General features: G+C 44.5%; 1 protein-coding gene across 1 annotated transcript in view; it reads right to left on the reverse strand.

Annotated features, from left to right (window-relative positions):
* Positions 1-756: 756 nt before the first annotated feature.
* The window catches only part of ARHGAP17 (Rho GTPase activating protein 17), a 93896-nt gene continuing 67939 nt past the window's right edge, over positions 757-26713 (reverse strand). Inside the window, 7 exon segments of the mRNA XM_032242993.1 lie at positions 757-1616; positions 11892-11973; positions 11975-12513; positions 16500-16669; positions 20041-20274; positions 22657-22813; positions 24429-24520. Coding sequence (XP_032098884.1) covers positions 1486-1616; positions 11892-11973; positions 11975-12513; positions 16500-16669; positions 20041-20274; positions 22657-22813; positions 24429-24520 — 1405 coding nt within the window. The 3' untranslated portion in view covers positions 757-1485.

Raw genomic sequence — 26713 nt, forward strand, 5'->3', positions numbered from 1 at the left:
CAGAGTTAGATCTATTTAAAAAAAAAACAACTAAATGGAAAATGTGGTTGCCCTTTTAAAATCAGGCTTGTCAGTTCATAGTGGAAAGAGTCTTCTAAGCAGGGAGCAGACACTGACACATCTAGCAAACTTGATCAATAGCGGGCTCAGGGCAGCCAACTCTGGCAGCGTGTGTCCTGCTCTGTTGCCAAGAGAAAATGGCCTTATCTGGGTCACCGGGAAGGTGCTATCGTGAGACCAGCCATCCAGGGCCTCGGCCTCACTTTGCTCCAATTCCCCATCGGCTCTTCCCTAGTATTTCAATCCTGGGAGAGATGGGATGATTTTCATGCCTTGGATAGGGCACGAAAGCAATCAGTCATTGGTAAAGGGGCACTCCATGGCAATTCACAGCTGCTGACGAATGCATCAACCCAGTGGGGCTGAGCTCCTGTGAGCGGCTCCTGAAGTCTGAGTATCTCTAGATGGAAAGAAAGGGATGCCAGGACAAGAGGACCAAGGGTGCAGCCTTGACCAGAACCCGCGTGCTGAGGGATGGCCAGGCTAAGAGGTTTCTGGGGCACCTGGTGGCCTTTTTCACTGCTGTGACGTGGCTGTTTCTTCAAACTCCTACAGCTACACTTAGACCCTCTCTCCCAAGATGTCCCAGCCACAATTTTATTTGGTTGAGTGGCAATACACACACACACACACACACACACACACACACACACACACACTCTCCACAATTTGTCTACAAGAATTATAGTTTTCATATAAACCACAGAATATATTTAATTCAAATTACACATGAAACTAGAATAATGTTCGGTCCTTATCAAGTAGCAATTACACTGTTTAAAAAAACAAAACAAAACAGTACATTTCTGTCTACATTCTGGCAATCCAACGAGGCGGCATGGGTCACATCCAGTTTGACGAGGTGACAGAGCCAGCAGTCACCATCCATGTGCATGGTTCTGAGGGGACTGGGGAGACACAGACCATACGTGATACAAAATGATTCTGCAGCAAGTCTGAAGGAGAGGTGCCTCCCTCCTGATACATAAGAATGAAAGTCCAGGTAGCAGAGAGTGGGCGACTTGCATAATGAGCGCATTTTATTAAATAGTTAACACACTGCTTCTGACTCATTCCAAGTTGCTGTAGGTGCTGCCTGCATTCAGAGCAGGGACAAAAGCTTCTGACGCACGTCTCAGCAGGAATACTCTCTCCATTCCAGGTATTTCTTTGTTTTAGTTTTTTTTGGCATGATTTCCTTCCCATGTAAAGAAAGCCAACTTCTTCAAGACACAGGTCATTCAGCTTCAGTGGTGGCCTCCAGGTTCTCCTTGGGCCGTGCAGAAGGCCAAGTCCCGCACCGTGAGGCCCTCCTCTGTCCTCCACTGAAAGCTTTTCACTGTTTGGTCTGCAAAGAAAGAGGTTTGCCTGCTCCTGCTCCATTCGCCAGGGTGGAAGGGGTGAAGGGCTGGGAGGCGGCTTTCTTCACAGGGCAGTGCTCTCGGTATCATTGTCTATATCCAGCAGGATGCAGCCAGGCACGTCTTTGCTGGCTGAGTCTGAGTGCATTTCAGGAAAGATGCTTTGAAGCGGTTCTGAAGCCCTGGAATTGGCGTCTGGACAAAAACACAAGACATGGTATCAATGAAGGGTAACGCCCAAGAGGCCACTTGAGGGTGCTCTGAGAAGGAGAGAGGCTGGGAAGTTTCAGAGTCAGCCCATGCACACAGAGTCCCTTGCGAGAGGCCCTCATCAGCCCTTAGAAGCCAAGTGGAGCCTTTGAGATCCCAGAGGGTGGCTGAGTGGTACAGCCCCACCTCCAGGCTCTGATGTTGTTTGCTATGAGCCCAGGGCAGCCTGTGGAGAGGCAGCTTTCAAAGGATTTCCTTGCTTTGATGGAGGAAAGGAAGCCTCATTTTTATCAAGGCCTCTAATGATGAGATGAACCCTCCTCATGGCCCCTGGGCTGCCCTAGGAAGAGGTCTCTCCTCGAGACTGCTGGGTTTTCCTCCTGTTACTAACACTATGACCTCACCCTCAGCACTAGCAACACTTGGGGCTGAATTATTTGTTGTGGCTGTCCTGTGCATTGTAGGAGTCACCCGTCAGATGCCAGTGACACACAGCCTCCTCCCACAGTGTAACAACAGAAAATGTCTCCTGTGCATCATGGATCATTGGGGAAGTTTAAACTAAAATGTCTCCAGATACTGCTGAGTGTCCCCTGGGAAATCACAACCACTGCTGACTGACATCACTAAGGCAGACTAAGTCTCCTGCAAACATTAACTTCCCCTTCTCTAATATACCTCGAATGCCACTTTCATGTCTTATTACATTGGCCGAAATTCCTTCAGCAAGGTGGCAAACATATGGTCCTCATGCTGTTGTCCCCCTCTCCTATGCTCTTCTCAGAGGCCAGTGGGTTTCAGATTCATTTATGCATGAACAAATATTTACTGAGCACCTCCCAGGTGCCAGGCACCATTCTACCTGCTGAGGACGCAACAGTGAACAAGACAGGCACAGCCTCAATGAAGCCCACAGTCAAGTGGGCGAGCCAAGGGGATCCTAATTAAGACAGAAGGGTTGGCTTCTCTAGCAGATGTGGGTTCTGGCAAATTATGAGAGCCTCATTAGGTATTTTAGGGCTAGTGTAAGAGAGAAGAGAGATGTTTCGATGTGCTGTGGTTTTGCTTTGCTGGGTTAGAGGTGGCTATGGCAGGCAGCAGTAAAGGAACCGTGTCCTTGCCGGGAGCTAGTTTTGACTGTATTTCTGTTTGACCTACTCCCATCTACACGGGCACAGCTTGAAAATGCTGATACACTTTGGGGCAGCTCACCGCTTGAAGACTTGGTCCAGCTCCCACCCCTTCCACCCTCCTGTCCCTACAGTTCTGAGCTGTGACATCTACTTAGTCTCTGGGGCATCCTTTTCCTCACAGTGACTCCTGGGTTGTCCCTCAAGGTTTCCTATGCACACAACTCAGAGAAATTTCTAGATTTATGCAGGTGCCAAGGTGTCCAAGAATTCAGGTGCTGAATGTCATTTCAGACAATTCAGGCCTTGTGATAACTACAAAACCAGCTATACTGCGCAGAATTGTACCAGCCTACAGTGCAGTCAAAGGTGGCCTGTGTGTACAGAATAGGCGATGTCTTGGGTTTGTCCTAAGCAGAATGGAAGTCAACGAAGACAGGGACTGTGTCTGTCTTGCTTACAGAGTGTCCTCAGTACCTAAAACAGTGACCGGCAAATAGCATATGTTCAATAAATTTTGTAGCTGGACACTTGGATGTTTGGATGAATGAATGAAGTCATCTAGAGCAACCATCCTTCCAATGCTGTGTTCTTACATCCTTCGGCAAAGTAGCTGTGACTTGAAGACGACACTAGTATAAGAAAATTACTGCACATGCAATCCTTTCCCCATTATCCTGGCCCAACAAAACAGAAGGGGCTACCAGCCTGTATCTCTTCTCAGCCCAAAGTTTACCAGAAACTGTGGAACCAACATGACCTGGTGAGGAATGCATGATTCAAAGATACTGTACATACAGATGAGATTTCTACTTGTTAATATCTGTACTCACAGGTGAGCTAACACATATCAGCCAGCAAGCCCTTCCACAGCTGCTCTCTTTTTCTCATACATCACAGATAATTTCTAGATTTGTGCCTCTCTGAATTTTTCTATTTATGATCCAAACACATTTTTTACTCAAGGGGGAAAAATGTGCAGTTGGGTGTAAAGGAAATCCCTTCCTCTGCCTCTCACCCTGCCCCATCTGGTTTCCCCAGCCCCTCTCTATTCCTACTTGAATCATTCCCTGAAAGAAAACAATGAATTTGTTTACATACAAAGAGTAGAAAGAATTACGGCAACTTGTATAGAACCAGTTTTCAGAAGGAGACTTCATCACAATAGCTAACATTTAAAAAAAATTTTTTTCTCCTTTTTTTTTTTTTTTGAGATTGAGTCTTGCTTTGTTGTCCAGGCTGGAGAGTAATGGCACAATCTCGGTTTACTGCAACCTCCGCCTTCTGGGTTCAAGTGATTGTCCTGCCTCAGCCTCCCAACTAACTGGGACTACAGATGTGTGCCACTGCAACTCCACTAATTTTTGTATTTTTAGTAGAGAGGGAGTTTCACCATGTTGGCCAGGTTCGTCTTGAACTCCTGACCTTGTGATCTACCTGCCTCGGCTTCCCGAAGTGCTGAGATTACAGGTGTGAGCCACTATGCCCGGCCAAAACAATTTTTTGAGATGGGGTCTCACTCTGTTGCTCAAGCTGGAGCGCAGTTGTGCGTCTCGGCTCACTGCAGCCTCCACCTCCCAGGTTCAAGTGATCCTCCGACCTCAGCCTCTCGATTAGCTAGGACTACAGGCACATGCCACCATGCCTGGCTAATTCTTTTGTATTTTTGGTAGAGACGAGGTTTCACCATGTTGACTGGGCTGGTCTTGAACTCCCGGCCTTAAGCAATCCTCCAACCTTGGCTTCCCAAAGTGCTAGGATTACCGGCATGAGCCATCGTGCCCAGCCTTGATAGCTGACATTATTATAGAGCACTTACTTACACCGGAGACTGTATCATACACCCACACTTTATCACACAGTCTCACTGAACCCTCATTAACCCTAAAGCAGCAGAAATAAGAAAGGGAGACTCAGAGGTTCTATTCCTTGCCCAAAGTGACATAGCCAGTGTGGACCAAAAAGGATCCAAGCCAGATTTGGTTGAACTCTGGTTCTTCACATTACATTTTCCCTCCTCCACAAGAGGAGTCTGTAAATCCCTTGGTGAGGGGTCCTCAAAGACATTATCTGAGATCATTATTTGACTCTTAAACACTCTGGCATGCTGTAAAAAGGAGAAGACGGTTGTTTTAGAAAGACACCTGTAAGAACCTGGTTTGTCTGAAACACCTCTAAATCTTTCTGGCTACGAACTTGTATATTATCTGCACTCCACGAAGGGCTGACTTTTGAGCATATGCTTGGAGCTAAATTCATACAATAGATATTGTATCTAAAAAAACAAAACAGGCTGGCCATGGTGGGATGATGGCATTAGCCTAGAAGTTCGAGACCAGCCCAGGCAACATGAGATTGTCTCTACAAAAAAATACGAAAATTAGCCGGGTGTGGTGGCGCATGCCTCTAGCCCCACCTTCCAGCTACTTGGGAGGATCGTTTGAGCCTAGGAGGTCAAGGCTGCAGTGAGCTATAATCACATGGCTATACTCTTGCCTGGGCAACAGAACAAGACCCTGTCTCTTAAAAAAAAAAGAAAAAAGAAAAACAGAGGATGGCTTCCAGTAACAAGCCTCAGCCCAAAGGCAGAACTTGATGTAATTCATCATAGATTTGGGGCTCTGACAAATGTAACCCAGGTTCCCTCCTGAAATGAATATCTTATCCAGGAAACAAAAGTGGACATTTAAAAGCTAGAAGTGGAATGTTATCATTAAGAGTATGGTTCTAGAAGATTTACTTATTACTTCAACAATTTTTAATATGTGCTTTCAGTTGTAAACCCACCTCTTCAAGAAGTCCAAGGTCATTCTGATAGCCAGTTTGACAAGTAACAGATCCAAATATGCCCTTGAAATTAAGTGGTGCAGGCACAACTGCAGGATGAATAAACTCCCCCTCCCCACCACCATCTCTCTTCTTCTCAAACCTAGGGTCTCATGAATGGCTTCCTTCACCAGTTAATGGCTTGAGTCTTAAAACACTCTGGCTGATTGTGTAAAAAATAAATAAAGGTTAATTTAGAAAGACACCTGTAAGAATCTGGTTTTTCTTTAAACACCTCTAAACCTCTCTGACTATAAGTTTATGTATTATTTGCATTCCAAGAAGGGCTGGTCTTTGAGCATACTGCTTGGAGCTAAGTTTATATGACAGGTATATTTCAATCAAAACAAACAAAAAAACCAGACGAAACAAGAGATCTTTTATTGGAGGTCTCTCTCTCTTTCTTTTTTTAAATAGAGTCAGAGTTTCACGATGTTGGTCAGGCTGGTCTTGAACTCCTGACCTTGTGATCTGCCTGCCTTGGCCTCCCAAAGTGCTGGAATTACAGGCGTGAGCCACTGCACTTGGCCTCTCTTGTTTTTTTATTTTTTAAATAAAACATCTATTGTATGAACTTAGTCCCAAGCAATATCCTCAAAAACCAGCCCTTGGAAGGCAGAAAATATATAAACTTACAACCAAAGAGGGCTTAGGGTGCTTTTTAAAAAGCAGGTTCTGGCCGGGTGCAGTGGCTCATGCCTGTAATCTCAGCACCTTGGGAGGCTGAGGCAGGTGGATCACCTGAGGTCACAAGTTGAGACCAGCATGGTTCGTCTCTACTAAAAATACAAAATTACCCAAGCATGGTGGCACATGCCTGTAGTCCTAGCTACTCAGAAGGCTGAGGCAGGAGAATCGCTTGAACCTGGGAGGTGAAGGTTACAGTGAGCCAAGATCACACCACTGCACTCCAGTCTGAGTGACAGAGTGAGACTCTGTGGGTGGGGGAAAAAAAAAAGCAAGCTCTAAAGGGTATCTTTCTAAAATAACCTTTTTCTCCTTTTTATAATAAACCAGAGTGTTTAAGACCCAAAACACTATTTCCTCAGATAATGTCTTTACCTTCAAGATCCTCACCCAAGGACATACAAAACTCTTTTGAGAAAGAGGGAAAATGTTAGGCTGGTTAAGAATGATGGGGCCAGGTGCAGTGGCTCATGCCTGTAATCCTAGCATTTTGGGAGGCCAAGGCGAGCAGATCACTTGAGGCTATGAGTTCGAAACCAGCCTGGCGAAACCCCATCTCTACTAAAAATACAAAAATTAGCTGGGCGTTGCCACACCCACCTGTAATCTCAGCTACTTGGGAGGCTGAGGCAAGAGAATTGCTTAAACCCAGGAGACAGAAGTTGCAGCGAGCTGAGACTGCACTACTGCATTCCAGCCCGGGGGGACAGAGCAAAACATACATAAAATAAATAAATAGAAGAATGACAGTCTAACTAATCTGGCTTTGATCCTCTTCGGCCAAGGTAAAATTTTGTAATTTTATCAGGTACTGATGATTTCTCAGCAGTTTTCTAGGGCTATGAGAAACTTTTGATATCTACTTATTAAAAATAAACTGCAAGTAGAAATAGAAGCCATTTAAATATCCAACTAGGAGTAATAATACATCTGCCTGATGAAACATGGAGTCACTGAAAAAGACGGTTCTAAAAATACGTTATCACATGAGAAAGAGCATATGATGTAAAGTAAGATAAAATGCAGGATCCAAGTCTGTATAAGTCAAATAATTATCATGCACCTCATACCTTTTAGAAAAACTAAAAGGAAAAATGTAGAATATAAATGATAGAATTCTTCAATTGTATAGCTACAGTTGATTTCTTATTTCCATTTCTCAAGAGTTTTAATATCCATGCTTATTTTTATTTTTTTCAGATGGAGTCTCACTCTGTCACCCAGGCTGGGGTACAGTGGCACGGTCTTGGCTCACTGTGACCTCTGCCTCCCAGTTCACGTGGTTCTCCTGCCTCGGCCTACTAAGTAGCTGGGACTACAGGCGCCCATCATGACACGCAGCTAATTTTTTGTATTTTTAGTAGAGACAGGGTTTTGCAGTGTTAGCCAGGCTAGTCTCGAACTCCTGACTTCAAGTGATCTGCCCAACTCAGCCTCCCAAAGTGCTGGGATCATAGGCGTGAGCCACTGTGCCCGGCTCATGCTTATTTTAAAAAAGGCATTACTTTCATGACATAAGAAGGATGAGAGTTTAAAAAGCAAACACTTATGAAATTAGCCAGCAGTGTCCAGGCTTATGGCTACTATGTGAGTGATTTGGTCTATCTGTGGTACAGTGGACTACCACCTCAGATATTCTCAGGCTAAATTCTATGACTGTAATTCTTAACTCCTTCTGCTGAGCATTGTCTTTTTAACCCATGAAACAACTGAGATTCAAAAAGCCAAGTGGTGCAACACGATCAAAATATGGACACCTGGGCCAAACCCCTAATCTCGTGTTTGGGTCCTAGAAGGCCAGGTGGGGGCATTTGAGTTTTTAAAACCCTGACATATGACTCTAATATATAACTCTGATTAAAACTATTTTCTTCTAGATAAAAATGATGAACAGCGGCTGGGTGCAGTGACTCATGCTTGTAATCCCAGCACTTCGGGAGGCCGAGGCAGGCGGATCACGAGGTCAGGAGATCAAGAGCATTCTAGCTAACATGGTGAAACCCTGTCTCCACTGAAAATACAAAATATTAGCTGGGCATGGTGGCATGCACCTGTAGTCCAGCTACTTGGGAGGCTGAGGCTGGAGAATCGCTTGAACCCGGCAGGCAAAGGTTGCAGTGAGCTGAGATTGCACCACCGCACTCCAGCCTGGGTGACAGAGAAAGACTACGTCTTAAAAAATAAATAGATAGATAGATAGATAGATAGGCTGGGCATGGTGGCTCATGAAATACCAATGTTATACCAAGAGGTGAAATTCTAACTCAGTCAGATCCGACTCCATGATATATGTTTTTTTCTACTATATTTCAAGCCTGCCTGATATAGAAAAGAATGGAAATTAAGGAAGTAACAAGGCCAGCCCTGTAACCACCTGTTACACGTCTGGGCACACACTTAGTATTCTGAATGATTGCAGCAAGCACCAACAAAGCCAGTCCTCCTTCAGTGCATGCACTATTAGTAGGGATGCAAGCAGGCAGGGTTAGGGTGGCCGGTTAGTAACAGGCATGAGTGCACAAATATGATCAAGTAGCAAAAATGCATTGGCCAATCAGGTGCCTTTTCCTTACCATTAAATATTCCAATCTCAGTTCTTACTGAATATGGCGGATCATACATCTAAATTATTTAATAAAATGTTTAAATTAGAATACTCTTTGCTAAAATCTATTACTTCAAAAATAGCAAGATATAAACTCTTTTACACGGGAATTAAAACTCTTACTGCTCTCCAGAGTCACAATTAACAGGAGAATCAAAATGACGCCAGAATCCCGGCATCCTCCAGTGCCGGTGCTGAGCTGTGAGAAGCTGGTTGCCAAACCTGCTTGGCAGCAATAATCTCCCCCAGAAGTTTCTCAATCCCATTAGCCTTAACCCAACTCTTTAAAACTCTAACTTAATCCAACTCTAAAGGAATAACCTGTTTTCAGGAATCTGTCCATCTAAAGTTTTCTAAGTGAAAACATTATGCCATAATAAAGGACCATCCTGTCCAAGGAAGTTATATTTTTTTTCCTCCTTGGAAAATCCAATGGCTATATCCAAGAATGGTTAATAGCTACATGATCAACACTAGCAGATTCAAAAATTCTAAATGTTGGCCTTTTGTGTACTTCCAATGGCAGGCCAGGGGATTTAAGGTAGTACAGGTTAATTCTGTAATATAAAGATAACTGTGGTGACCTAGAATTTCCTGAGTTAGGATAATTTATAACAGATTGGTTTTTAAATAGCTAATATCTTAGGAAAACATATTTTTAATGTAAAATTTCACTTATCTAATAATTATAGGCAGCACATTACAGTGCTGTAGCAGATCAGTAAAATAACGTTCTGGAATACATACACCCCAGGTGATAATTCTGATTTGCAGTCTTTCTTTAAACAAAAAGAAACATCTGAGAATAACATTTTGGTGTGTCACTAGCATGAAATTGTGGAATCGCGCCCGGGACTCCTCCCTGTTTTGAAGGCTACACTCTGGTTTTCCACTTCTGGTTCCTACAGAAAGTCTTACTCAGACCTAAGCTGTGAGCACTCCGGCTAAGGGGCCCACAACAGGCGTAAGGCTCAGGTCAGCTGATTAAAGCAGCTGTACACATAATGAGGGCCTTATGCTGTCCACATGGAGACCCAATGGCAGAATTAGATGAGCTCACAGGGCCTTTTAAAAAGCTCGTATGGTTTAATAAAGCAATATGTAAGTATGCTAGAATGCAAAGGAATTTCAAAGAATTCAGTGGTATTCAGGGGAAGATTTTTTTAACTGTTTAGTCTTGAGAATTTAAAATATCAAATTAAGAAGCTCCATGCAGTTAACTTGCACTTAAGATACAAAAATTCAAAATTAAAGTTCAAGACACAAAGGACACAATTTCCTCCCATGCTGACTGCAGCTGGGTCCTCTTTGGTTGGAGGCTGGTGAGCCCATCTGTGACAGGTAAATCACACTGGGAAGAGTAGAATGCTGGTAAGAGGCTCACCAAAAATATAGAAGATATTCTTTTTTTTTTTTTTTTTTTTTTTAAAAGAGGCAGGGTCTCACTCTGTCATTCAGGCTAGAATGCAGTGTGCAGTGACATAATCACTACCCACTGCAGTCTTGAAGTCCTGGACTCAAACGATCCTCCTGCCTCAGTCATCCAAAGTACTGGGATTACAGGCATGAGCCACTGCGCCTGACCCTAAGAAAGAAGATACTCTCATCTGAGCCGCTTGAAATCAGGCTCTTGATTTACTGACATCTACTCCTTGAATTAGAAGCAATGCAGCTCAAAGTGCTTCTGATAAAAATAAAGAAATGTCTACATGCTACAGAATGGACGGCCCATTGGCTGTCCGGGCACAGGGTGAAATGGCTGTTCCTGAGCACACGGTCAAAAGCACATATGCAGAACACAGCTAAGCAGGAGCATTTGCAGCTGTGGTGCAAGCTGCTCAGGGGCGTTACAGACCTTAGTCCTGGAAACCTTCCCCACCTGTGAGGGCACTAGGAAGGGTATCTATTGGGAAACAAACAAAGACACCAATATGGCTTTGCTGTTTTCAAAATAAAAGCAGGCTCTTGATGTCATCAGAAAAAAAGTTATTAACCATTTATAACATGTGCAAATTATGCATTATACTCCTGAAAAACAGTTTTTAAAAGATATTTTTAGAATCAGTTAACCGTCACCCTCTGGGTTAATGGAAACCTTTAGCACATTTTCAGCTGCGAAGTCACTCAATATGATTAGAAAGGCCCGAGGTATAGTTCAGCTTCTTTTCCAAAAGTCCTCCACTTAGAACAATTTAAACTAGGCTGCTGTAAAAAATGATTTGAGGCCCTAATTACCATACTAAAAAAACCCATATCCATCCTTAATTAAACAGTAAATTAGAGTATTTGGGATGGAAATATTTTTGAAATCATAATTAAATAAAATGGTCATGATCTAGACTATTAAAAAATATGCCATTAGGCAGTCCACGAAAGCCTGCACAGTCACCGCCACCTTCAAAACAGGTTCCCACTGGGTCTACAGGGAAATCTTGCCTCTTCCCTCCTAAGCCATTAGAGGTCAGCACTCTGATATGATTGAGTCCTGAGATATCCCTTTTGGAGCATTCGATTTGGCATAAATCATGTTTTTTAAAGTTATACTAGAAATTCTGTACTTAATATGAACATTTTTACTCTTAGAAGTACTCTTTAAGCATTTTAATGAGAAATTCACTAAGAAATAAAGTTCATGCTCGTGTTGTAAAGCACCTTCCACCTGGATTAAAAGTCATTATGTTTAGAAAAATGTAAACGTATACAGGTCTTAAACACATCAGGAGTCAGCAAACTTAAAGGACCAGGTAGTAAATGTTTCCAACTTTGTGGGTCGTATGATCTCTGGTCACGACTACCCAAGTCTGCTGTTTTAGCACCAACACAGCCATAGACAATTTGTTAGCCAATGGGTATAGCTGTGTTCCAATAAAACTTTAATGACAAAAACTGGCTGCAGGACAGGTTTGGCTTGCACATGTAGTCTGCTGACACCTGCTATAAATCAAAGCTGAAATGTAGTACAAAAGTAATGTACAGCAGATGGGGAAATATGGACATTGATTTCCTACTTACCTGTTACTATCTTGGAAGCTGTTGGTGCTGCATTAGTGAGGCTGGCGTCCCCAGCTGAGTGGACACCAGGAGGATGGGGGGGGTGGGGGCACGGTGGGCCGGTTCCTCGGCTTTGGTACTGGTCTCGGTCTCGGTAAGGTTCCAGCATGTGGCTGTGCAGTCTCAGGGTTACCCCCAACTTGGGTCTGAGGAGCTGGCAGGCTGGGGTTCTGTTTTCCTAGGGGCGGAGTACTAGGGGGGGTTGGAGTCTGGGGAGGGGTGTGAGATGGCTGTTCAAGTCCATGCTCACTGGGCAATGCCAGGGGGTTGGGAGGGCCCTGGCTATTGGGTTTGGTGTGCATCAGCGGCGTGGCCTGTGTAGGGGGCTGCGGCGGTGGGTGACTGGGAGCTTGGATTGGAGACAGGCTACTGGAGAACCTCCGGGGTGCTGAGAGCTGGGAGGGGGCGGAGGGCTGGCCTGGAGGCTGGCCTGTGTGCTGGGTGGGAGGAGAGGGGCTTCGGGTGGATGGCTTTGGTGACAGACTGGGTGGATGCTGAGATGTTCCTGAAGGACTCTGGCCCCCAGGGTGGCCAGGAGGTGGGTTGCCTGGTTTCGGGGGTGCTGGAGCGGGTTTTTTAACAGCTGCACAAAGAGAGAAAAAACACCTTTCAGTAGGAACAGTGAGGCAGCAACCAACACCACCCTGGCCTGGAGACCAAATTTAACCTCACTAGTAATAAGCCACAGCAACATCACATGCCTCTGATGAGAGGCGGTCAGGAGGGCACCACACTCTTGTGTCTTCCTCCCCAAAACCCGTAACCCCAGTCTAACCATCAGAAGAACATCTAACAAACACAAATTGAGGGCCTTTCTTCAAAATGCCTGACCAGTACTCTCCAAAACCATCGAGGCCACAGAAAATCACAGAAAGACGGAGAACATGTCACAGACCACAGGAGACTAAAAGTGGAAAAACTAGGGAAATCAACAAAATGTGGAGTCTAGTTAATGGTAATGAACCACAAGGTGTGACGGCTCACGCCTGTAATCTCAGCACTTTGAGAGGCCAAAGAGGGTGGATCACTTGAGTGCAGGAGTTCAAGACCAGCCTGGGCAACATGGCAAAACCCCATCTCTACAAAAAAATACAAAAATTAGCCGGGCATGGTGGCATGCACCTATAATTTCAGCTACTCATGAGGCTGAGGTGGGAGGATCATGTGAGCCTGGGGTGTTCAAGGGTGCAGTGAGCTGTGATCACACCACAGCACTCCTGCCTGGGCAACAGAGTGAGACCATTTCAAAAAAAGAAAAAAAAGGGGAATGGCCCAATGTTGATTTCTGAGCTGGGATAAAGATTCCATGGTCATGTAACATATTAACAACAGAGGAAACTGGTAAGGGGTGTATGGGAACTTCAGCATTAGCTTCACAACTTTCCTATAAATTCAAAATTACTCCAAACTAGTAAGTTTATTTTAAAAATTAAGTACATTATGAACATCTGAAAGGGCTGTAAAGGCCTATTATTTTGAAAGTTCAAGAAGAAAACTGTTAACAGAGGCCACCCCACCACCAACATGGAAGTGCTGCCCTCAGCCCACTTAGCAGCCTCCTCATTATGGACCGATGGGAAGACACAGAAAGAGGTTAAGAACAGCCAGAAGGGACCACTAAGGATGATTGGTTCACCCTGACATAACATGACCCCTGTCCCCAAGCCACCTTCTCCTTGAGAGTTTGACTGGTTTTATTAGAATTCCCAATTCTTATTAACCAATTCTGGAACCATTTGAGTTAACACATATGCCCTGGACAAAAGCATGAATAAAACTGGGAGTTGCCTTATAATTATTTCTCTAATGAGAGCTGAATCACATCACTCTCCTCCCTACACCGGCTGAGATCAGGGATGGGAACCTGGTACTGAGGGCAGGAAGGAAAACAACAGATCTGGGGCTCTGGTTTGGGGCTGGGAAGGGTAGGCGGAAACGAGAGGCTTTAGCCTTTTTTATACTCTGATAAGATCGTACTGGTTCCCCAAGAAAAAGAGAAGGAAATGAAGAAATGAACATGTATCACTGTTCACCTATCACCGGTACCAAGTAAGTCCTTTCACATAAATTATGCACTTTATAATTTACATACTTTATCTCATTTAAGTCTCATAAGCTCATTGCAGGGCAAGCACTGTTATCCCCATTTTCAGGGAGAAGAAAACTGAGGCTTGAAGAGGGCCAATGTTTCATAACAGGTCACATAGCTAGTAAGGGGCAAAACAGAGACTCCCACCCATGACATGTGGACTCCCTGGATGCTTTTTCCTCTTCCTCCTTCCTCCATCCCCTGGCTGCCTGTTTCAGGACCCAGAATTCAGAATTAAAAAGGGTAAAGTCTTGGTGGCTCACGCCTGTAAACCCAGCAATGTGACTGGCTGAGGTAGGAAGATTGCTCAAGACCAGCCTGGGCAACATAATGAGATCCCAACTCAAACAAACAAACAAACAAAACAAAGTGGCCGGGCATGGTGGTACGTGCCTGTAGTACCAGCACTTTGAGAGGCCAAAGTGGGAGGACCACTTGAGTCCAATGGCTGGAGGATGCAGTGAGCTATTATCATGCTACTGTATTCCAGCATGGGTGACAGAAAAAGACCCTCTTTCTAAAAACCTAAGAAAGGAAAGAATAGAAAAAAGGGTAAAGTCGACTCTGCTATACTCGTCTGAACTTTCAACTCTGGAACTCAGAGGATCTTTTCCCACAGAAACCACCAACCAGCTTACATTAGCTGTACTCCAGATCGCCAGCAGCATTTTTAAAAGTCTAGTTTTCTGTTCTAAGCAGTACTAATTATAAATTCATACTGAATAAAAGATGGTTCCTGACATTTAAGGGTGTGAAGAGGATTAGGGGAGGGAGCATGGGAGCAGAGCGTCGGGGAGGGGGCTGGGAGAAAGGGAGGCCTGGTATGAGACCACCTTAGAGGCGCTGGGTGGTGGGGAAGGCAAAAAGAATCAAACTCATCCTGCAAAGAAGCCTGGGAGCTGTGATTTCAGGAAACAGGAAAGACTCTGAATGTGACTATTGGAAAACAGTCTTGTTAATCCAAAACTAGACTCACACCTGGAATCCAGGTACAGAAGACTAACTTCCCTCAACAGTCAGCTGAGATCCTGATTAAGAAGACAGTGGCCCAGAGAGGCAGCCTTAAGAAGGATAAAGTGGGGGTCTGCAACGAAGCAGGAGACCCGAATTTGCCTCCCTGCCTATAATTTGTAGAAATTCCACTAACATTTGTGTAGTGCTTTATAAAGACCATGCTTTCATAGACAGACTCTGTGAATTTAATCCTTTTCTTCTTTTGAGATGGTCTTGCTCTGTTGGCCAGGTTGGGGTATAGTGGTATGATCCTGGCTCACTGCAAACTCTGCCTCCCAGGTTCAAGCGATTCTCCTGCCTCTGAGTAGCTGGGACTACACCCAGCTAATTTTTGTATTTTTAGTAGAGACGGGGTTTCACCATGTTGTCCAGCTGGTCTTGAACTCCTGAGCTCAAGTGATCTGCCCACCTCAGCCTCCCAAAGTGCTGGGATTACAGGTGTCAGCCACTGAACCTGGCCTCTCTTTTTTATTTTAGAGATGGGGTATCACTCTGTTGTCCAGGCTGGAGTGCAGTGGTGCATCATAACTTACTGCAGGTTCGACCTCCTGGGCTCAAGTGATCCTCCTGCCTCAGCCTCCCGGGTAGCTGGGACTATAGGCATGTCACCACACCCAGCTAATTTTTTAAAAAATTTTGTAGAGGTGGGCTTTCACTATGTTGACCAGATTGGTCTCCAACTCCTAGCCTCAAGCAATCTTCCTGCTTTGGCCTCCCAAAGTGCTGGGATTACAAGTGTGAGCCACCACAACCAGCTTGAAGAAGTGATTTTTGAGGTGAGAACTGAATGGTAAGAAGAAACCATGTGAAGATATGAGACAGAATGTTCTGGAAGCCCTAAGGGGGGGATGAGTTTAGTGCATTCAAGGAACCAGGAGCAGTGTCCTGAGAGGGGGGAGTGTAAGCTCTGAGTTCAGAGGGAGGCCCCACCAGAGCACAGAAAACCCAGGGTGAGAAGTTTTCACGGAAGCCACTGAAGAGTTTAACCAAGAGATGGCACAATCTGCCTGGAGTTTTAAAGCAATTCCCCTGGCTGCTGGGTGGAGGACTGCAGGGGAGACAGGTGGGAGCAGTTCAGATTCTGTTAATCAGGACCTAGAAAGCTCTCACCCCAATTCTGAGGCAAGAGTGGCTCCCAGACCCACAAAGCTGAGAAGGCTGTGGTGGTCTCTAAACAGCAAGGGCTTGGGACACCAGGAAAACTGAGAGCATTTCTGCAGAAGTAACTTTTTGTTAAGCTTTCTCATGCCTAAGGAAAAACACTTTTTTAAATGTCTGCTTGTCTGTTCTCTATTTTTTCCTTTTTCTTTTATGACTTTTCTCTTAAATGACTGAATTTTCTGCTTGCCATTTTACAACAGACACAGAAAAGATCTAGTCATAAGCCTCACCATCTGAATCCTTGCACTAACTGAAGGAGGTCTGCACATCCTTCCCTGAGGGCAAGGAGGAGGGTAGTTGCTTACCTCTGCGCAGCGTATGTGGGCTGGGCCCTGCGGCATTGTGAGGTGGGCCCACGGAGAGCTGGTGGGAGCTGGCAGCTGCCTGGCCCTGGTTTTGGCCAGAGGCTATCTGACTGTTGTTTCTCCCTGGTGCAGGTACAGCTGCAGATGCAGGATCCTTGGCTTTGGGAGGACTAAGAGAAGTAACACTCAAGTTAGATGTCAGAAAATCCCAGCTGAAAAAGCTGAACATACTGTACATACATACAACATAAGATTCCAGGCAGAGTTTTCACTTTGGCAGGCAGGAAAAGGATTTGAAATTCTAACTAGCTCACACTGGGCTTATAAAGCTAATGTTTACTTGGTGCCATATAGGACTGCCTTTCTTTCTTTTTTTTTTTTTTTTTAAGAGATGGGGTTTTGCTATGTTGCCCAGGTTGGTTTCAAATTTCTGGACTCAAGCAATCCTCCTACCTCAGCTTCCTGAGTAGCTGGGACTATAGGACTATTTATTTTATGAGATTCATTGCATCAGACTGGACTCCAACCACTCTGCCACTCCAGTATCACGGGAGAGACCATTTCAAAGCAACCAATGCAGAGTTTTCAGTTCTACTGTTTGTACTTAAATTGGGGAGTATTTAATACCACAAAAGGGCGTTTAGATATTGACATATACATTGTACAAAACTAAGCAAAAGCCATGGCAAACTAAGACTCTAAATTATAAAGGGCTTGAATATCATCAATAATTTGAACTGAATAAGAAGAATTCAGAGGCTAAATGACTACTCGAAGTCCAGAGTTGGTAGGAGCAAGATAGAGAACAGAACTCAGGTTTCCTGTTTCCTGGCCCAGAACTTTTTATACCAAACATTATAGCTCTAGTATGTCAAGGTCACCAAAGAGTGAATAACATTAATGAAACGTACATAAAAATATCTACAGAATACGGTATAAAAAAAGAGCAGGCAGGGTGCAGTGACTCACACCAGTAATCCCAGCACTTTGGGAGGCTGAAGTTGGAGGATCACTTGAGGTCAGGAGTTCGAGACCAGCCTGGCCAGCATGGTGAAACCTCATCTCTACTGAAAATACAAAAATTAGCTGGGCGTGGTAGTGCACGCCTGTAGTCTCAGCTACTCGAGAGGCTGAGGCAGGAGAATTATTTGAATCTGGGAGTGGGAGATTATACTGAGCCAAGATTGCACCACTGCCTTCCAGCCTGCGCACCAGAGCAAGATTTCATCTCAAAAAATAAATAAATAATGATAATTAAAAACAAACAAGAAAAAGAAAATAAGTGAATTTGCTTACACTTTTTCCCTTCAAACAAAAAAAAAAAATTTAAGCCAAGTACATGCATAGGGTGCAATTATTGACACACTAACATGGAGCCTATGATGTGCATGGGAAACCCTATGAAGTTTGAAGTCTTAAATTTTTTTAACCCCAAAGTATACTTTCCTAAGGTAAGGAAAATGGAATTCAGGAATGCATAAGCATTCAGCATTCAGTTTTCATGATGGAACAAGATTCCTATCTCATGAGCAGTTTCACACACAACAAGGCTCTCCCTTGCTCATTCCAAGGACGATAAGAAAGTTCTTTCAAGGAAAATGTATCTGTGTGGGAAAGAAATGTGTAGATAGGCCGGGCGCGGTGGCTCAAGCCTGTAATCCCAGCACTTTGGGAGGCCGAGGCGGGTGGATCACGAGGGCAAGAGATCGAGACCATCATGGTCAACATGGTGAAACCCCGTCTCTACTAAAAATACAAAAAATTAGCTGGGCATGGTGGCGCGTGCCTGTAATCCCAGCGACTCAGGAGGCTGAGGCAGGAGAATTGCCTGAACCCAGGAGGCGGAGGTTGCGGTGAGCCGAGATCGCGCCATTGCACTCCAGCCTGGGTAACATGAGTGAAACTCCGTTTCTAAAAAAAAAAAAAAAAAAAAAAAGAAATGTGTAGATAAACAGTCTGTCCTTGTTTTGTGTGTATTTATCTTAATTATATACAATCATTCAGTGCTTTTCAGATGGTCAATGCAGAACATATGACAAAAATTTTGGCATACAATGTGTGCACAGCTGCAGCAGCTGCCAGTTCCAAACCACAAGAGATGCCACCTGAAGTAGCCTCTGGTGGTCATCTGCCTGGATCAGTGTGGAGAACTGAATTAAGGCCAATTAAATAAAAATCTCAAGTTCTGGCTGGGTACGGTGGCTCATGCTTGTAATCCCAGTGCTTTGGGAGGCTGAGGCAGGCGGATCACCTGAGGTCAGGAGTTCAAGGCCAGCCTGGCCAACATGGCAAAACCCTATCTCCACTAAAAATACAAAAAAAGTAGGCATGGTGGCAGGCGCCTGTAATCCCAGCTACTTGGGAGGCTGAGGCAAGAGAAGCACTTGAAACCGGGAAGCGACGGTTGCAGTGAGCTGAGATTACACCACCATACTCCAGTCTGGGTGACAGAGTAGTGGGACTCCAGCTAAAATGACAAAAAAAAAAAAAAAATTCTCTACCAAGTAAAACACTTGAGGTAGCGATAAAAAAAAAAAAAAAAAAAGAAAGAAAAACAAAAAAAATCTCAAGTTTAAGGTGCATTTTATTAAAAGTTGTAATGACTTTGCAAAGCCATACCAGGTGGCTTATCTAAAGGTTAAGCAACTAAAAGAGCCTTTTAAGAAAATCTACCAGTCAGTCATAGTTGTTCACACCTATAATCCAGCACTTTGGAAGACCAAGGCAGGAAGATCACTTGAGGCCAGGAGCAACATAGGGCATCTATGTTTACCTCATCTTTACAAAAAAAATAAAAAATTAGCTGGGCATGGTGACAAGCACCTGTAATCCCAGCTACGTGGGAGGTTTAGGTGGGAGGATCGCTTGGGCTTAGAAGGTGGAGGGTGCAGTGAGCTATGATCATGCTACTGCATTCCAGCCTGGGCAACAGAGCAAGATGCAGTCTTAAAAAAAAAAGGAAAAAGAAAAAGCTACCATCTTCTTTTCCACATTGGACTCATGGATCAACTGCCCTACAAGACTGAAAGCTGAGGGTAGGGGGCGGAGTCTTAGCCACCTCATGTGCCTAGCACAGTGCCTAGCACGTATCAGTGACTCAGGAAATCTGTTCGACTGAATGAATCAATGAGCAAGTGAATAAATGCCAGGAATACTAAAATTTAACCAACTTGCCACACTTAAATGCTTCCTGGTTAGCACACTGGATGACAACGAACAGATGGTACATTAATGCTGACAGTATACATTAAACAGGTAACAGAGATATCACACTGCGAGACACCCACCGGCTTCCGGTTTCCAGCACCAAAGCAGTGTGGCAAAGAATGCAAACCAATGTTGCTTTCTTTGGAAAACAGAAAAAGAAGCGAGCCATTCATAGTCTTTTTTCCTGTCCTTTGCCAACCAGAGGAGTGAAAATAAATCTGTTCACTCCATGCTGTAGCAGTTCTTTGGGCGTGGATGCTGTGCCCAAAGGCCACCACCTGCAAGAAGGCTGGAGTGCCCAGCCTCCAATGCCAGCAGAAGTCAGCCTCCTTACCTGCCATCGCCTGGGCTCAGCCCCTGCTCCAGTATGCCCGCAGAGGAGGGGACAGTCCCACCCCCAGAACTGCTTTCAGCCCTTGAGCTCTGGGGAAGGGGCTCTGGGCCAGCGGGCGCCACGGTGCTGCCATCTGTGGGCGGGAGTGGTGGCTGGAAAGCGGGGGATATGTGCTTTCTATTTAGAGTGCCACCCCGCCGGTGGGCCTGGAAGTCCGTAAGCTTCACACCAAAGCTACACAGAGAGAAGAAACAGTCAACACACCATGCGAGCAGACTACTGAGGCAGAAGCCCATCGGTCCACATGTGTTAAAACCATACATGGGGACAGCCACCCAAGTTGCCCTGTGCGCAGTAAAGTGGCAAGAATCAGTCTAATGGCCCCCTGACACCAAGGCAAGCAACTCCACTTGGCTTCGAGCCTGAGCAAAGCCAATAAACCTGGTGCTGTTCAATGTCTTTGATCAATTTGGGTGTGAGCAGCTAAAAGCAAACAGGCAGGCCTCATCTTGAATGACACGTTAGTGTGTTTATTCCCATACTTCCTCTTCCTCTGCCTTTTTTTCCCCCCTTTAAGACACAGGGTCTCACTCCACCGCCCAGGCTGCAGTGCCTGGCACTCCAATGGAGCAATCACAGCTCACTGCAGCATCAAACTCCTGGGCTCAAACAATCCTCCAGCCTCAGTCTCTGGAGCAGCTTGGAATACTGGCATATGCCACCATACCAGGATATTAAAAAAAATTTTTTTTTTTTAGAGATGGGGTCTCACTACATTGCCCAGGCTGATCTCAAACTCCTAGCCTCAAGTAATCCTCCTGCCTTGGTCTCTCAAAGTGCTGGGATTATAGGCATAAGTCACCACACGAGGCCTATTTCCATACTTCCTAGTTCCCATCACAAATCTGTTTTTGGGGAAAGACGCAGAAGCCAAGTCCAGAAGGCCTACCAATGGCAGTGTAAGGTTATCACACCACACTGCCTCTTAACTGAGATGAGACAGAGAAACAATCCTATGTGTATATGCAAAGAATACATATGGAAGATAAATAAGGCTGGAAAAGCTGGGTGCAGTGGCTCACAGCTGTAAGCCTAGCACTTTGGGAGGACAAGGCAGGATAATCGCTTTAGCTCAGAAATTCAAGACCAGCCTGGGAAACACTGTGAGGCCCTGTCTCTACAAAAAACTTTTTTTAAGAAAATTAACTGGGTGAGGTGGTGCATGCCTACAGTCCCAGCTAGTTGGGTGGCTGAGGGGGGAGGACTGTTAGAGCCCAGGAGGTCAAGGCTGCTGTGAGCCATGATCATACCACTGCACTCCAGCCTGGGTGCATAATCCTGTCTCAAAAAAACAAAAAAAGACCGGAGAAAACTGTTGCTTTTGGGAAGGGGATAGTGGCTGGATGTAGCTGGAAGACAGAGTGGAAGGAAGGCTGACTTTTTCACTTAAGCCCATTAATTTATGAACTTAACAATTTTTTCTTTCAGTTCAAAAAGTAAAAAGATACCTGGCTCCCTGAGCTTGTGCTTACTGGTCAGCTGGCAGGGAGAATACACAAGGCAGGTAACTGAGAATTGTCTCTCATGTGCTGACTAGACTCATAGCACTGTATTTTGAAGCTTAAAGTACATGAAAGCTAATTTTGTTATGGGTAGAGTTTGTCATCAGGAAATACTACTAAATGTATGAATGAGAGTTGAGAGAGGTAATGTGTCTACACAGAATAAATGTGGATTTTGGAGGGACAGAATAACGTATACTCCTTTGCTAGAGGTAAAAAACACAAAACAAAGAACAAGAAACAAACAGCATACCTCACTATAAGATTGGGCAATTAAAATAAGAGCTAGTCATTTCATTTTAATGTAAAACTATTTCTAGTAATATTATTTCATACACACAAGAAAAGCATGTTACTTCCAACAGGCCTCTTAATTCTTAGCATTCCTAGTGAGTACAGTGGCATTGCATCACACACATGGGACAGGCTGGCATCTAAAGGCACAAATCACAAACAATCTTCATTACCCTTGAAAATGCCATGAATTGCCCATAGAAAAGAGTATACAGAGACATTGCTTCTCACTAAGTTCAACACTGTCATTTTTTTTCCTTCTAGAATTGGTAAATATTAAGGTTCTTCCCACTGAACATCAAATTTATCAGTTGGCTTCCATTGTGGGGCCAAATTATATCAGAAATATATCTCCTTAAACACCAAATCACTCAACTCACTGTGACAGGTGGATGTTCTCACACTCAATTCTGGACAAAAGTCCACACTATTAATTTGTTTTCCTTTCTGTTTCCCCCCAGTCAAGTACATTCAGGTAAATTTTAACATGCGTATGATGGCGTTCCACTGCAAGGCTTACCACAAGACCATCAAGTTAAGCTGGAACGCATGTGGAAGAAATGTTAACTGACAAGCTACACAGAGACTTCATGGTGAGATGAGTGCTTAGAATGACCCACAGCAGAATTCCAGAAACTATCTGGATGCCATTAGTCACAGGTCGATGGGGACCATTCTCTAAGTCCACTGAGTGGTACCAGACACTGCAGGTCTAACGACATATTTACTGCGGGTTTGGAAATGAACAGTCAAATCATACCTTTCCTTCTTCATCAAGTCTCCTTCCATCACCGCCATGCTAGCAGGCCGCTTCCTCTCCAGGGTCCCCGAGTCAGAGTCGTTTCCAGTGTTGGATGAGTGATTAGAATTCGGGGTGGCGAGAGGTACAAATGCTTCCGATACATTAAATTCCACCTCTGCAAGAGGGAAAATAAACAAGTGCATGAGACACTGAACACAGCAAGTGAGGGAGGTCTAAGACACTCCTCATTGGAACAGGAGCCTCACTCTTCAGTCCACAGCCCCACTATTTCAAGGTGGAAGCTTCTGGCACTCACATCCCAAGAATGGTCTATCAAACCAGTTGGAAGTAATATAAGAGGACAAGATAGGGAAGAGGCATGAGTTAGAATATAAGTTACACAACTTTTCTGCTTTCTCTTTTGTGGAAAAAAACAAATCTAGAATACAGAAGAGAACAATGAGCACAGATCACTTATTTGATCATTTAAAAAGAGATATTTAGCCAGGCTGGTGGTTCACGCCTATAATCCCAGCACTTTGGGAAACCGTGGAGGCGGGCGGATCACTTGAAGTCAGGAGTTCGAGACCAGCTGGCCAACATGGAGAAACCCCGTCTCTACTAAAAATACAAAAAACTAGCCAGGCGTGGTGGTATATGCCTGTAATCCCAGCCATTTGGGAGGCTGAGGAAGGAGAATCGCTTGAACCCAAGAGGCAGAAGTTGCAGTGAGCCGAGACTGAACAACTGCACTCCAGCCTGGGCAACAAAGCGAGTCTCCATCTCAAAAAAAAACAAAAAAACAAAAGAGAGAGAGAGAGAGAGAGAGAGAGAGACAGATTTACACTGATATAAAATAGAAGTAAAAGGCAACATCAAGTGCCGACTGTCCTCAAAGGAAATCTTGAGCAGAATGCTAGCATTCATTCATCCATCCCATCTTCACTGGGCAACTTATACGAATGAGATGTGATTCTTGATGGTGACAAAACAGTGGTGAAGAAAAGATGGGCCAAGTGGTGAAGAAAAGATGGGTATCTTGGGGCGTGCACCCCACGGGACATGGCAGCAGGGTTGCTCTGGGGGAAGTAGGTGTGGAGGATCCGGAATTCTAACACTTTCCTGGCTAGCATCCCCAAAGGGGGCTATGGGAAGCTCTGTGAATCCCAGGACTGCAACAAACCTGGTTTGAAAATCTACTGCCTACAGGATGAAATATTAATTCTTTGACACAGCCAACTCAGGCCTTCACCAACTGTCCCCATCAATCTCCTGCTTTATCTCCTACCTATGTGCAGATCCATAACCTAGCTAGAGAAACAAAAAGGCTTCTTCCAAGTGAAAAACGCCTGCATATTCAACAACAGCTCTTCTAAAAAGCAATTCCTGGCTCCCTTTGCCCAGCACCTGAGTTTGTCGAATCTTTCTCCCTTCACCTATCTTCTAATTTGCCACGTTGTTATAATTTATCTGTTCATGTGGCTCTCTTCTCTAGTGGCCTGAGTTCCCCCAGGAAAGACAGCATGTCTCACCAGCAAACATATGGCACTTGGTGGGTATTCCATGTACACTGACTGGCTATGTTTTAGTGAAACTAAGTGAAATACAAGACGATAACCATTATGTCAAAACACAAATGCAAATGCACAAAGGCTGGAAAGAAACATGAAAAAGTAAAACCAATTATGTAATCATGAGGAAGGATAACAGATGTATTTTCTCCTTTAAGGCGACTTTTTGTATGATTATCACATTGCTTTGGTGCTCAGTGAAACCAAAATGAGAATTACCTTCAGGGAAGAACCAGTCGGCATGCTGAATGATGGGTTCAATCACCGCAACCACATGGACGGATGTGGCTGCTGCCATTTCAGCAAGTGTTCTGCAAAGGAAGTTCACAAAATTAAAATACTTCCTGTAGGCAGCATCTAATTTCTGATGGTTGTGTCAGGGCAATTCAATTATTTTTAAAGGATAAAATATTTAAATACAGATGCAAAAATCAAATTCACAAGGTACTGGTCTATGAATGTGGCAGTGATCACCCAGGAAAAAATTACTCTGACTCAGCTGCTCCTTAGTCTGCCCTGTGATAACAACCACAGTATCCACTATGCACAGACGCCGGGAGCAGCGAAATCAGTCAACAATGCTGTGTCAAATGCTGGTTTCAAACTGGTCTGGAACAAGGGTTGAACTTTCCCACGGGACTAACATCATACAACGGTGGTAGCTATGTCCTAAGACTAATGGTCACTAAAAAGCAATTTTGCCTATGATATCACCAAGAACATGCATGGTTACAGTGTGCCTCTTATTATGCTGGAAAACCTGAGCCCACCACTCACACTTAAGTTCATCATATATGTGGGCTATTTTCAAGATGAGTCTTCAGATGATAAGAGGGTCTGATGCTAAGGCTCAGAAAGAAGAAAATATGTAGGCCAGGTGTGCTGGTTCACACCTGTAATCCCAGTACTTTGGGAGGCTGCGGCGGGTAGGCCAGGAGTTCAAGACCAGCCTGGGCAAGAGGGTGAAACATCATTTCTACAAAAATACAAAAATTAGCCAGGGGTGGTGACATGCACTTGTACTCCCAGTTGAGGAGTACAAGTGCATGAGGAAAGGCTGAGGTGGGAGATCGCCTGAGCTCAGGCGGTTGAGGCTGTAGAAAGCCATTATCACGCCAATGTACACAGAGAGAGACCTTGTCTTAAAAAAAAAGAAGAAGAAGAAGAAGAAAATAAGTAAGAATTATCATCACTGCTGGCAAGCTCCTATTTCAGTTGGGAGTGAGAACACCACAAAAGCAAACCACCTGCAAAAGGCCTGACACCTTCTGACCACCTACCAGGCTTCAGGTTCTTCACCTCGCTTAATTTTTGCAACAACCTGTTATGAGGCCTATTTTATACATGAGGACACCAGGTTTCCAAGAAGCTTGATCCCAGGTCTGAGTGCCTCAAACCTCTCCTCTCCTCTCACATCGTTCTGACCTCTCTTCCCACCAGAACATTTTCGCCCACTTTCTAACCAAATAAAATTTCTAGTTCCTTTCAAATTCCAGCTTAAAATGCAAGGTCTGCCTGCAAATGATCCTTCCCAGCCTTCCTCCCATCTGGAGTCTGATCAGTCTGTGTGCCTTAGAACCCTGCTGGATTAGGGAGGAACTGTCCTCTCATGTCCTTTCCCATTTTTCTTTTCGAAGAGTATTCGAAAGCAGAGAAGGGCTAATAAGGACACAGGCTCTGTAGCCAGAACCTGGGCACACTGCTTCCCTGCTGTACGACCTTAGGCAAATTACTTGTTATAAGAGTCCGTGTCCTCATCTGTAAAAACGAGGACAACAGTACCTTACTAGTTTAAGAAAATAGCTTAGGTATAAATGTCAATGATTCTCTATCTGCTGTATATTTCTAATCAATTTCTCCTTTATGTTCTCTATTCAAAAGGTTATTTGTGATTACTAAATGAGATCACAATCCACCAACAGAGTAGTAATTTCCCAGAAGCTTTCTAGCTGATCCCCCAACCTCTCCTCTATATATTTCACAATGCCAACAAAGTTATCTAGGTACAACACAATCAAGACATTCTTCTGCTTAGGAATCTTAATGAATGACTCCCCACCACCCAGAAAATAAGTCCAAAACACCTCAGTGGGATGTGTTAGGCCCTTTAAAGCCAGGGTCTGGCCTTCCCAGTCACAGCCTCATGTTCTCTCGTCTTCGGGTTTCACGAGGCCACATGACATGCCCCTCGACACTGCAAACCAGGCCCTTTCATGCCCAGTGTCTTGGCTCATCCAGGTCCTGGCTGTAGGAAACTCCTGACTCATCAAGGTACAGCTCCAGTGCCATTCCCTGACCAGAGCTTTCCTTGACTTCTTAGCCTGAATTATATTTCTTTACCTCTGTTGCCATCATACTTGATAAAGGGGGAAGAATATGCCATCCCAAAATATGCCCCTTAGGCATAAGGTTATTTTGAGTTAAAGACACTTGAAAACCATCACATGCAAGAAGAGTGCTCTGACCTTCCTTTTTCATCCTGAAAGCAGGAGATAAACTCCCAA

This window comes from Sapajus apella, unplaced genomic scaffold, assembly GCF_009761245.1.
Source record: "Sapajus apella isolate SASKATOON/1434 unplaced genomic scaffold, GSC_monkey_1.0 scaffold51, whole genome shotgun sequence".
In the NCBI taxonomy this organism is placed as follows: Eukaryota; Metazoa; Chordata; class Mammalia; order Primates; family Cebidae; genus Sapajus; species Sapajus apella.